The 13,678-nt window shown below is 25.0% G+C and overlaps 2 protein-coding genes across 6 annotated transcripts in view; both read right to left on the bottom strand.

Annotated features, from left to right (window-relative positions):
- LOC122857899 (Down syndrome cell adhesion molecule-like protein Dscam2) overlaps window positions 1-13,678 on the bottom strand; it is a 125,517-nt gene that overhangs the window by 65,658 nt on the left and 46,181 nt on the right. For 4 of the 5 annotated variants that reach the window (XM_044160373.1, XM_044160370.1, XM_044160374.1 and 1 more), the window contains exon 4: window positions 6,729-6,786. The gene's annotated coding sequence lies outside the window, so the exon portion shown is untranslated. Of the gene's footprint in view, window positions 1-2,447; window positions 2,878-6,728; window positions 6,787-13,678 lie in introns of those variants that run through there. The other variant, XM_044160371.1, reaches the window with a different exon arrangement.
- LOC122856490 (protogenin A-like) lies at window positions 7,659-10,260 on the bottom strand. Its single transcript, XM_044158164.1, has 10 exons — window positions 10,048-10,260; window positions 9,811-9,928; window positions 9,589-9,742; window positions 9,459-9,527; window positions 9,165-9,397; window positions 8,983-9,089; window positions 8,735-8,903; window positions 8,400-8,666; window positions 8,157-8,327; window positions 7,659-8,080 (listed from the first exon to the last, which is right to left on the bottom strand). Exons 1-10 carry the CDS (start codon window positions 10,258-10,260, stop codon window positions 7,755-7,757), a joined length of 1,827 nt encoding a protein of 608 aa, XP_044014099.1. The 3' UTR covers window positions 7,659-7,754.

Raw genomic sequence — 13,678 nt, 5'->3', positions numbered from 1 at the left:
TTTGAAAAACTTGATAATAATAATAATAAATTTGTGATGAAAATAAAATAAAAACATCTCATATAAATTTTTTATTCAACAGACGGCTAAACAACTAAAGCAATGGTTGAAAAACTAAGAATTCAAAGTGAGCGTATTAAATATTTTATTATATAAAATTTACACGGTTGCATAAATAACCTTTTTTTTCATGTGAATCAACGCGTATATAGTTGGTTATGCTTTTTTCATAAGCATAAAAAAGTGATTTTTTTTTTATCTTAATTTTTTTGCAACAACACTTATGCCCTAAATTTAATTACCAAATTTTTGTCTTGTTTTTCCTCTTTAAATTAACAGTACTTGAATAATAAAACAAAAAAGAAAATAACAGTATTTTATTAATAAAAAAAAATTAATTAATTTCAATCGTATGAATTTTAAATATTATAAATTGACGTATGTATATTGGAAAAATATTTTATTGATTATTTTAATTTATTCTTATATTATTTGGACATTGATGTGAAATTTATATGAATATATATTTTTTAGGTGTAAATTTTATCAAACGATAAATTTTAGTACATGCTTGAAAATCACTGAATCATACTTTTGACCGGAAAAATATTTACCGGCGTTTCCGTGCATATTGATGAGTTTTAAAATTTATTTTTATTATTTTTTTTTTTTATATTCGCAGATTATTGAACTGAATTTTGATTCAATTAAATCGCGGGTAAACCATTGGTGTCACTGAGTGATCCGTTATATTTAACATTCATATTTTAGTATTAAAATTTTTTTATTTTTTGATAAATGTGTTTTGAAATTATACATTTCAATCAAGTGAGATATGATTTTTTGTTTTTCCCTTTTTCCTTGTATTAAAATCATCAAAGTATTAATTTATGAGCTGTTTAATTTATTATTTATAAAAAAATTTGATCAAGCATAGAAAAAAATAAATAAAATTGAATGAATTTTAAAAAACTTTGCGTGTGTAATGAATAATGAAAAAAAATATAGTAAGAGCGAGAAAGATTGAATTAGAAATCAAGAGATACACATAGAGATAGGAAGAGAAAAATAGTTGGCTTGGATAAATTCGTCTCAAGAGAGTCGAAAGAGGAATCCCCGAGTAATCGAATTGAATTTAGTTGATCGGGCTCGCAATCAGCAGCAAATATCACGGCCCGTTGAACAGATCGGAGAACTTAAATCTTCTCTTTTTTCTCCTCTTAGTTTTTCCATTACTCTCTCAACCACGTAAAAATACAAAAAAATTTAAAAACAAAATATCACAAATTCCAGTGTGACATTTAAATTTGTCACCACAAAAATTTTTAGCCAAAAAAAAACTAATTAAATTCAAAAATTTGTCAAGTTATTATTAATTTTAAATTAATTATTATATTTAGCATTTAATTTTGGATTTATTTTTAAGAAATTTATTTTAAAAAAATCATTCTAATATATTTAAAATGATGAAAATCCTTTTAGACTTTTGTTAATCCAATTTTCTTTATATATTTTATTTTTTATTATTATTAAAATCCATTTTAGACTAAAAGCAGTTGCTCACGCAGTTAAAATCCATCTGCCTCAATTTCATTTCGACAATAGGATTTAGATATACAGCAAAATTTCCTTCAACTATCCATAAAAACTTTTATTCAAAAAAAAATTCACACTAAAAACCATTTAAAATAATAATTGAAATATTTTATTTTTTATTTTTATTATAAAAAAATGGAAAATTTGATGGTTGGGTGAAAAAAAAAAATCAGTGAAAATCCTTTAGAACAATTTTTAACAAGAAAAAAATAAAAATAATAATAAAAGAACAAACGGAAACTAAAACGAAGAGTTTGAAGTGTGAAAAAAGCAAAAAAATAAAATATAAAAAATTCTATTTCAGCCAAGAAAGTAAAAGAAGAAGAGTCAACGCAGACTTCCGCTCACTTTGGAATTCGAAGAATTCGATTCACGCCGGAAATGTCTGCGGCGGAAGACTATTTCGCCGTCTAATGAGATTGGCGGCATCCAACGATGGCTGCAATAAGAGCTTCAAGCTCACAGCAACCCCCTGTCACGTATATATCTCCCCAGGACATAATAAATATGCAGAAGACAATTTATTTTGCACCGAATTGTCTATGTCGTTATTAAACCTCTTTTTTTTATTTTTTTTTTCTATTTTTTTCTTCATAATAAAAATTATTTATAATAAATTAATTATAATTAAAAAAAAAGAGCCAAATGATGAAAATAATAAACAAAAAAGACAAATCTATATCTACAAGTTCAATAAAAGCTAAAAAAATTATTCCATCAGACAAATAATTCAAACATGCATTCAAAAATATAAATTAAATAATTTTTTTTTAAATAGAAAAACATACATTAAAATTATAACATAAATTTTTATAAATAAAAAATTTAAAAAATTTATAAAAATTACATACATTATAATCCGTTATTATTCCGTTCATTGTGTCACGTGTTTTTTTGTATTTTTTTCTTTAAAAATATCCATTCAATAAATAAAAAAAATAATTAATAAAAAAAAAAAAAACTATATAAGCAATTTAAATTCACCTTCAAAATTGATATATTAATAAATTTTTTTTTTTTTAATTCAAATATAAAAATTTAAAAACAACAAAAACACATATATTAATTTTTGCAATACATATAAAATAACTGAGCACACACAGCACAGTTTTTTTTTCTGTTCTTTTAAATAAAAAAAAAAGATAAAAATATTAATAATAATAGTATATATTAAAAAAAATATAATAAATAATTTTTTTTTTAATAATATATAGTAATGTTATCTAGTAGAACTCACGCGGAGAACTAGTACGTAACAAACGCGCGGTCCAGAATATCCCTCTCAGCATCATCAAACCACCGAGAAGAGCCGAGCACGCGCGAAAATTTTACTCCCCTCTTGTGTGTCACTCAACCCTCTAGTTTGCCATTTTCAACCCCTTTTTCAATCCTTCATCCCGCCCCACTAGTCACCTTCTCCAGTTCTATTTCCAACACCAACCCTTTTACTTCTTTTCTCTTTCCACTATATAATTTTAACCCTACCCTATTCTCTCTTTGTCTCTCTTACTCTCTTACTCTTTCACTCATTTATATATACTTTTTTTTAGCACCTTTTTCATCCCCCATCTATCTACACACATTCTATTTCGCTTTGGTCTCATTCGCTTTGCACCTGCTGATGCTTATTTCTGTTGTGAGTATGGTACCCAAACCTCCCTTGTATTGTCTCGTCTTTATTTTAACAACCAACACCCTCTCCTCCAACCCTCTCTCTCTCATCACAATGTTATTGGCACTACTCTCACACTAACGAAAACCCGGAAATGGGTGTTAAAAGGGTGAAAATAATCGACCCGATAAGCCAACCCCTGGAAAATTTTACTACATTGAAGCATTACTATCTATATTGAATTAACCCGCCTCTTATTACGACCCTATAATTTTGTATATATGCTAGATAGATTTTGCTGTTCATTGACCAAATCATGCTGTACCATTTTACACTCAATGTCATTTGTCAAATGGACCAACTATTATTAATTTACTATAAATAATTTTTAAATTAAAAAACAAAAATAACTAGGATATTTAAAAAAAATAAAATAAAAAATATTTATGGTGATTTAATAGGCCCTTGGGATTTTTAAAATTCATGAGATATTTTGAAGCTTTATCTTAAGTTTTTATACTATTTACTATAGTTGATAATAAATCATAAAAATAAATAAAAATTATATCAATCAATTTAAATGATTAATAATATTTTTATATAAAAAATATTTCATATCTAAATTGAATGTAATCTCACATCTGGCATTTAACATTATATACAAAATAATTCTCATAAATTTGTAAGAGATTATATTTTGATATACAATTTTTCAGATAGTAAAATTTAAACAATAAATCAATCAAATATTGTATGATTTGTTGGTCAAATGTGTGTTATGTTTAAAATTATTACGTGTATATAATATTGTAGAATATTATTTTGACAATAGTTAAATCATGCAGACAAACAAAGATAATATATTAAAAGGGTATTGAATTTTAAAGTGTAAAACGTCAATCATAAATTGTGTAAAATATATAGCTACAGGTTGATAGGGTTACCCTTCAAATAGGGTTGCTTTTTTTTTATTATCCAAATAGGGTGTTGAGTATAATAATATTAAAAGTAAATAAAATCAAATGATTTTGATTAATCTAATATATTACGTGAGCTTTGATTTTACCAAAAAATTAATTAAAAATGCATAGAATATTTGTTTACTTGATTACTCAATTATTTCTCGAAATTATATTTATTTTTACTCAATTTAAATTGAAAGATTTGTCAACAGATTCATCGTCAAAGTTGATATAAATATTTATAAATAAATCAAATTATTCATAGCTTCATTTGTTGAATTTCAAACGATTTTATATTTATTTGTCGCATAGAATTACAAAGAACAATATATATATTATCTCAAGCTTCACAGAATAATATCAATAGCAAATGGATCTGTGTGTGAAACAGTACCTTTCTCTTGCCAGGATGCCTGACAGCAACCAATGGCATAATATTAGACTAACCCTGAAGGTTTCAATTAATTATAATTGCAGAATTGAGCATAGAATTGTTCATGAATTTAATACCTTTGCTATCAAATTAAAATATTGCTATATACAAAAGTTGAGGTGAAATATAAATTGTATTTTTAGATGTTTAAATTATTATATATAGTTTTAAATAAACCTCACACACACACGTACACACGATCAAATGATAAAAGAATCAGTCTTTTGAAATTAAAAAAATACATATTTCACAGTATTTTTTAATTGGTTAAATTCTAGGAACAAAAGAAATTGTTAGAAATAATGATACGATTTTTCTTTGTATCACAGCTAATCCATGATTTTTCTTATTAAAAACTTTAATGAACCAATCAATTTATTTTTAAAAATACTTTTAGTATTTTTATCGAATTCTCTTCCATTATTTTTCAAACATTGTTTCAATTCTCTGCGGAAATGAACGGAAAATAAAAAATTCATTATTCAAATTCGTAAAAAAAAAAAAAATACAATTATTCTTTTATATATAGAAATAAAATTGCATATTTTTTTAAAATTTGCATTGACGTTTTCAAATGTACAATCGAATTTCGTAAAATTTAAAATAAAAAAAAAAAACATTCGAATGAAAATTTTGTAAATTTTGAAATTAAAAAAAAAACAATCTCTTTTGGTCAAATGATTTGAACCACATTTAAATATAAAAAAAAAAAAAATTGAAACAATAAAATTTGTTTTCATGAATTATATCTGATTACTTTTATTAATAAAAAATAAAAAAATAATTGTATATCATGATTTAAAATAAATATGAGAATATTCAAGCATATTCGCTGAAATAAATGGAAAATAGTTTGAAAAAAAATAACTTTGTCGTTTGGATACGAGGTCTAAACGTCAAACATTTGTTTGTTTTTTTTTTTTTCTCATGTTACCAATTATTGCAAAAAGCTCATTTTGTTTGTACTTTTTTTTTAAATCTCTTTTTTTCTTTATCATTTTTTTTTTTATACGCTCGGTTGCTATTGATCATATGCCACCGTTAATTCCACAGATGCAACGGTCAAATGTCAATTTTATTATTTCATTTTTATTATTTTCATTTAACTCAATAATATAAAAAAAAAAAATTATGCAATTTGTATTTTTCTTAGCAAAAAATTTATATAATTGTAATATGTCTCTTGTGACTTTAAAACCTCCGAGCTTTTTTCCCTTTTTATCTTTTAAATTTGTAGATACAGAAACACTTTATACCCTCAACATCAGCATGATAATAATATTTTTCTATCATCATGAAAAATATATAAACTACACACTATAAAAAATAATAATAGTAAAATTATTTATCGCTGCAGACACAGAGTTTGTGAAATCTGAGAATAGTTTATTTTTACGAGTTTACGACAGCAATGGGGAATCATCCGTTCTCACATAGATCATAAATTTGATATATAAAATCGAATAGTATTCAAATACATATACACATATATAGAAAGAGGGATTTGCCTAGGAGGCATTTGACATTCAGCCAGAAGATAGTTTCAAACTGTAAATTCATATATACAATATTCTCTGAAAATCAAGGAACAAGTAGAATTTAAAGTTTTCATAACAACTTTAGCTTGAAAGGCATGATATCATCATTTGTTTCAAATATACATATGTACATTATAAACAAGTCTATGTACTCAACTTTTTAACTGATAAAATATTTGTATTAAACAAAAAATTAAGTACATATTGATGCTGACTCGTATAAAATAAAAAAAAAAATTACAATTCAAATAAATGAAAATAAATTCTGATAATATAAGTTTAAAAATTTGAAACAATTTTCGAAATTGTATACATATATCAAGCGTATTGGCTTACACTGGTATTTGACATTTACAATGTTCAATAAAACCATATAGAAAGCTCACTAAACCACAACACCGCAAAGCATCAGACTGGGAGTTCACGTCACGTCAATTGACTTTTTCAAATAAATAGAGATAAAGGCTTAAAAATAAAAACACCCAGGGGAACAACGAATGAACCTATCCAGCAAGATTTTTCTATTTAATTTTTTTTTTTCGTTTTTGTATGAAAAAAAATAAGAGAAAAAAAATATGCAAGCTTACCATTTTTTGTCCATCTTGTTTCTCAGCTTAAATTCCATAAGTCCAAATTATCAGTCAACTGGAAAAAAAAATAAATTAAAAATTTAACTTTGACAATTAATTTAAAGTGACAATATTTAAAATGTAATTTAAAAAAAAAAGCAAATATTTATTGACATAAGAATATTGTTGAATTTAAAACGATTAAAATTGGATGGAAATTGGAAATGGAGAATTTCCGATTGAAAGGAAAGAATAAAATAAAAATAGAAAAAAAAAAGATGCCAGATGGTAAGTAATTTACGTGAAGTGAATCAATCTGGTGTTGGAAATAGTTATTCAAAGTTGCTGAAATGTCTTTGAGTATATAAATTAAAATTTCTAGTTCAATATAAATTACTGTATAGAAAATAGGTAGATGTATGCGTCAGAATATTATAGATAGGAAATTAAGACTCAACACATGACGCAATATAAATCATTTGATTATTTATTTTACATTATTAGTTTGTGTAATTATTTCATTTATTTTTACACAAACATACTGGATGCAGTTGTTTTGCAAATCAGCAATTAACTATTTTACTTTTATTTTATATTTTAATTTCTTTTTTGTTAAATAATTGTATAAACAAACTGAATAATAATAATTACAAATGTTTAATGATAAAATTTAATTACTATTTTTTAATTTAAAAAACAAATTTCATTATAATTTTGTTGAGTTTAATTTAATCAACAACTGGGTTAAATGTTTCTCTTGATTTACGTCACAAACAATAGCTAAATAATCAACACTGCACAAATTGATAAAATGTATTTGTCTGATTGACATATAATAATCCAATATCAATATATTTTTTTAAATTAATAATATATTTATTTATCATAAATTTATTTCGATTAATTATTTTTATAAATAATTTAAACTTAATTGAGCTTTTTTTTAATTTTTAATTACAAAAAAATATAAAAATTTTAAAATTTTATTTATTAAATTAATAATAAATAATTACATATTTTTTTTAGTTGATAATTCAATAAATATTACATTATTAATTGTTCAGGTATGACTCCAAGTGAATGTGGAAAAGCAGAAGGTAAATTTTGAAAAATTTCAACCATTTCAGTTTCATTATTAGATGGTGTCTCATTACCACTATTTAAAAATTCATTATACGTTGATGATGAACGTCTTTTTAAATAGCATACATATCCAATTGTTATTCCAATAAAAATAACACTTATAAAAATTCCAATAACAATACCCAAAGTAATGTTATCTGATGTATGATTTTCTTCTGCTATTAATTCATCATGATGAGCTTTTAAAATTCTTTCAGTTGTATTTTCTTTTTTAATATTTACATCATCTAATTTTTAAATAAACATATTAATAATTAAATTAATATTTATTAATACTAATTATTTATTAAGAAAAATACTTACAATTATCTAATATTTTACAAGTGACAGTATTTGAAGGGAGACTGCATCTATGAGGTCCCCATAAACGTACGTGAAATGAATAATTTGTATATTTTTTTAAACCCTTAATATTTAAAAATGTCTCTTGAGTAGACTCTATTAGAACTTTTTCATTTAAATCATCTGTTTTCCCTGTTAAATAAAAACAAAAAAATTATTATTATTATTGTTTAAGTATTTATTTTTATAATTATTATCACATACAGTATTCAACAGTGTAATTATTATATTTATTTTTTTCTATGGTCTCTGATGCTACCCAAGACACATTGATTGCATTAGATGAAATTACACTGCATGTTGCTAATTTAGGAATATAATTTATACCATGCATATTATCAAATTCAAAATGACCAGCATTCCAATATTCACCATGTATATTTTTTGCAACACACTGATATTCACCAGTATCCTCAGATCCAATATCTTTTATTCGAAATACTGATGGATCTTTAGTTACAGTAAATCGACCTGAAGTAAAAAAATAAAAATAAATAAATACTATTGGTTAAATAATTAATTTAAAAAATTATAATTACTATCATTTTGTTGGATTTCTTTTAAATTTTTAAACCATGTAATTGTTGGTTTTGGTTCACCATCAACTTGACATTTAAATTTCAATTCATTATTGTTTTTAAGAATAAAATTTGTATGTTGATTAATTGACAATGGTGGTAATCCAACTTTTATTTTAATATGATGAAACTGTTGATCAAAAAATTAAAGAAAAAATATTAAAATTTACTTTGATGGAAATAATATATAAATAAAGAAAAATTAATACTATTATTTGGTCTTCTGTAGTGCAATAATAATCACCAGTATGAAAAACATTGATATTTTCAAATTCCAAAATACTTATACTTGGAGTGTTGGTCAATTCAAATTGTCCTATTGATAGCAAAAAAATAAAAATATATAAATTATTAAAATAAAAAATATCGTTAAAAAAAGGTAATTTTTTACCTGAAGAATTGAAAACAAGCCAGGATATATTTGGAGGATAATATCCAGATGCTCCACAAATGATTTTTAATCTTTCACCACTTGGTACTTCATGAATACTTTTAACTTCAGTATAATATGCTGTAGTGTTTGTATATTTTTTATCTTCACCACTTGACAATGATAGCACTTTTAATTGTCCAGAATTACTAACTTTATCATCTTGATTTATAAAAATATTTCTTGCTTTACATCTAAAACAAAATCAGGATCATGAATAAGTTGAATTAATTAATTAAATATTTAAATTGTTACTTGTAAAAACCAGAGTCTGTTTGTTGTATTGAATTGATATAAAGTTCTCCAGATTGTCCCATGATATATCTAAAATATTAAAATGTAAATTTAATGTTTATATTTTTAAAATAATAATATGTATTCTTACTTTGTACTTGATTCATTTATTTCAATAAGCTCATCATTGTGCCACCATGTTATATTTGCAGATGGATAACTAAAAATATTACAATGAAATTTAGCTAGTCCATTTTCATAGACTGAAACTTCTCCTGGTGATACTTGAATTTTATCTGAAATATCTATAAAAAAATAATTGATTTATAAAAAAGTTAAATAGAAATTTACAATAAAAATAATATAAACAAACCAGCAATTTTTAAAAATACTGATGGAGAACGTAAAACACCAACTGTACTTGCTCGTGAACAATAATATTCATGTTGGTTTTCGTTTTTATCAATTACAATTTGTTGATAATCATTTGACTGTAAATAAATATAAAAAAAATATAAATAAATGTTTGAATAACCTACACAAATAGTTGGATAATAAAAATATCAAAAAAATTAAATATTTTATTAATTGTTAATTAAAAAATAATTACCTTTAAAATTTCAATTGATCCATTAGTTTTTATTTCACAAATTAAATTATCACACGAGTTGTTTTTAATATGTTTACCATTATAAAACCATGTCACATTGTTTTCATGTACGTCATCAAAAAAACAGCTGAGAATAATTTCCTTGTCTGCCAACACAACACTTCCACTTGGTATTATTTTAAGTTGTGATTCTTTGATTCGTGAACGCCACATGTTATTACATAAATTATCAGGTATCGCGAAAAATGATCCGAAAGTTGTGTTAATATTTGTTAAAAAAAAATAACAAATTAATAATAAATAATACATGATAATTATTTATAATAATATCCATGTAAAATTGTAATATTAATTACTTTAAAAATATATTTTAACAAAGTTTGTTGTGACTGCTATGAAGGCATGGTAAAAAAAAAAAAATCATAATCTTTTTTTTTTTTTTTTTTGTGTAAGTGTGAGGTGTATTTTAACGTAGACAATTAAAATTATGATAAGAATTTACGATATCGTTAGTCTATGATCATGAAAAAAATTATTTGTGTAAAAAAAAAAAAAATACATGATAAATATTATCATAAAAATGGATTTTTTTTTTTTTAAATTACTTGTCATTGAAAAATTTAATTTTATTTTTATTTATATTTTTTTAAAATTTTAAATGACAAGCAGTTTTAAAATTACAAATTGATGAAAAAAGAAATTTATTATTTTTACTAGTTTTTTTTTTTAAAAAAAAACGTGTGCATTTATTATCATGTAAATAAATAAAATTTCTATTATTTATTTAAAATTAAATGCATAAAAAATCGCAGAATTTCATTTGTTGTTTATTTTAATTATTAATACTTTTGATGTCATTAATTAATTTGTTTTTGTTTTGAATTTTAAATCATTTATTTTTTCAACAATTTTTATGATAAAAAAATCATAAAGTCAATAGAAAAAGTAAAAGAAAAAAATAGATAAGAAAGTATGAATAATAAAAACTACTACAAAATAAAGAGTAAAAAAAAAAACACGACAAGGTATTGTTTTTTTTATTTCTTTGATATGAAATGTAGATATAACAAGAATAACAGAATATTTGATGCAGCATGTTGCTGATTATTCCATTTGAAATATATATTTCCTGCATAATTTTGAATTGATGGTTTTACATGACATATGAGATTCACTGAATCCCATTTATATTTTACAATACCTCATCGTTTTTTTTTTTATCTTTGACTTGGATTATTTTTCCAATTTAAACTGTATAAATATTGTCACCAGAAGACAGGTAGACAATACAAAAAAAGACAATAAAAACACAACAAAAAACAAGACTCAGTGAACAAATATTACCAAATAATACCTAATTAAATGCACTTAAAATCAATCATTGCAAATTATTTATGTAATAAAAATAATTGATAAATCAAACTGACCCATATGTTGTTCATAAAAACCATTGATTGTGTAGCGATTCTCGCTGCCTTATAGGCTGATCAAGACCGATCCAACGGAAATCCTCCAACCAACGACTTCGTTTTTATATTTTATTTTATATTTCTTTTTGTATATTATTATTATTATCGTTCATTATATTTTTCCCCCTTTTTCACCAAGATAGAGAGAGGAGGGATAGCTTCGAGTGGGGACAGCTTGGTAGATCCAAGCTACTCCGAAATATCTTGGGCTGAACTCGCTCTCTTGGCTGTGGGACGTGGTAAGAAACACATGTTCCGAGATCAGCTCTTGGTTTTACGTTATGTAGGGTACTCATGTGTCTAGCTGGATACTCAGCGGACACGTGGATTTTGTAGGTTAGTTTTGGGGCGTTGTCCGTGTGAATCATGGACAACGTCAAGCATACAATTTTCATTTGATGATTTAGTTAATTAATTTTGTTAGAAACGCGGTCCCTTTGTTTATTTAATTAATAAATTAAATTCAAGGTCGCGAGTAAGTTATGTTGTACGTTTTGGATTATTGAGACTACGTTTTGGACTTTGAGACTATGTTTTGTATTTTGGATTTAAGATTAAGTTTGGATAAATAAATAATACGTTTTGGTTTTGAGTATAAAATAATAATGTGTTATTGTTGATTATTTTGATTTGACTGTAATTATTTTTCTTGTAACTTTATCCGGCCCTTCTACCACAACCAGCACACTGAGCGAGTCTAGCTTCCCTCTAGGCTAGTTGTCAACGGTTATTTGGTTATTTTGTTGTATATTTGGGTTGTTGGGTTTAATTGTTGCTATTTTGTGTCTTTGAGGATGAATGTGTTAAGCCCCTTTCGAGTTTCAGGGCGAACTGAGAACTCATGATTTTAGACTAAGCCTTTTTCGAGTTTTAAGGTGAATTGAAAACGTCATGATTTTAACAAATAATAATTATAGTTGGTTATTTTGGACTTTGGATTTAGCTAATTTTGTGATTTGAGTTAAATAAATAAATAAACCGAATAACATTCTTGATAATTAGTCCGAGAAGGTAACGAGCAGAAATGCCACGTTACAAATGGCGCCCAAACAGGGACTCGTTATCAAGAAAAATTTTAAAATCAAGTTTTAATAGTTAACAACTCCGTTTTCGATAAATTCATTATTTATTAGGCGCGATATTATTGGCTAGGTAACGAGCGACTACCCATTAACAACTCCGTCTAATCATTTAGTTAATTCTAGAAAACGCGATATTAACTGATACTTGTTTGTTTAACAACTCCGTTATTTACAACTTTGATTATTTAATAGGTGCGATATTAATAGTTATTTTCGCGCAATATTTATTGACAACTCCGCTTAATTACTTAGTGAATTGTAGATAACGCGATATTAATCAAATAGTATTTTTAATTAAGCAAAGCAATATATGAAAACTTTGTAAACCCTAAAAACACTGAAAAGGTACATTAAAATGTTCAAGTGCTCGTGTGGTTGTCAGCCATACCGTGTAGTTGTCACGGTTGACTTCGACATACAAGTTTGTATGTGTGTGTGTAGAGACGCCGAGAGATTCGTTGCCGGGTGTACAACCGGTTAGCCTCACTTTACTAAAGTGTTTAATTGAATAATTAATGTATGAAAAATTAGTGCATTTGGTTTATTGAGGGTTATATATTGTTGAGCTACAAATAAAACAAGGTAATTAGATTTATTTTGATTACTGGTTTTGTGTGACTTTGTGGTTGCTCACGAAGTTCACAAATAAAGTAATATACCTGGTGACACTCGTCGCCGTGGAATTATTATATTATTTTATTAATTAATAAATTAAAATCGTTATTTGTAGGAATATAATTTAGTGAGTTTGTGTAGAATAGTTAATTTCAAAAGACCTTGTGGATGCTCACGAGGCCGAATAAAATAAAATATACCTGGTGACAGTCGTCGCCGTGGATTTATTTTATTTGCGTGTGTAATAATATATTAGAATAAAAATTAATATTGTGTGTATTATAAAATAATTGTTTAATAATTATTAAACTCATTGTTAGTCGTGTCGAAAAAAAATCATCGGGCCTTTGTCTGGCAGAGACCCTTTGTCGGGCGTGCTCTCTCTCTCTCTCTCTCTCACTATATTACTATATCGCGCGTCTGTCTCAAAATCAGGTGACACTCAGGCTCTCCTTTGTGTTACTT

The sequence above is a fragment of the Aphidius gifuensis genome, linkage group LG5 (genome assembly GCF_014905175.1).
Source record: "Aphidius gifuensis isolate YNYX2018 linkage group LG5, ASM1490517v1, whole genome shotgun sequence".
Classification (NCBI taxonomy): domain Eukaryota; kingdom Metazoa; phylum Arthropoda; class Insecta; order Hymenoptera; family Braconidae; genus Aphidius; species Aphidius gifuensis.
The sequence above is the reverse complement of the archived record's forward strand: the minus strand, read 5'-3'. Positions and strand labels throughout refer to the sequence as shown.

Bases quoted from the DNA above. Each gene is read 5' to 3' on its own strand.
- LOC122856490 (XM_044158164.1), bottom strand. From the start codon at position 10,260: ATGTGGCGTTCACGAATCAAAGAATCACAACTTAAAATAATACCAAGT. The intron at 9,929-10,047 runs GTAATTATTTTT...ATTTATTTACAG, and splicing joins GATCAATTGAAATTTTAAAG to TCAAATGATTATCAACAAAT. The intron at 8,667-8,734 runs GTAATTATAATT...TTTTTACTTCAG, and splicing joins AGAAATCCAACAAAATGATA to GTCGATTTACTGTAACTAAA.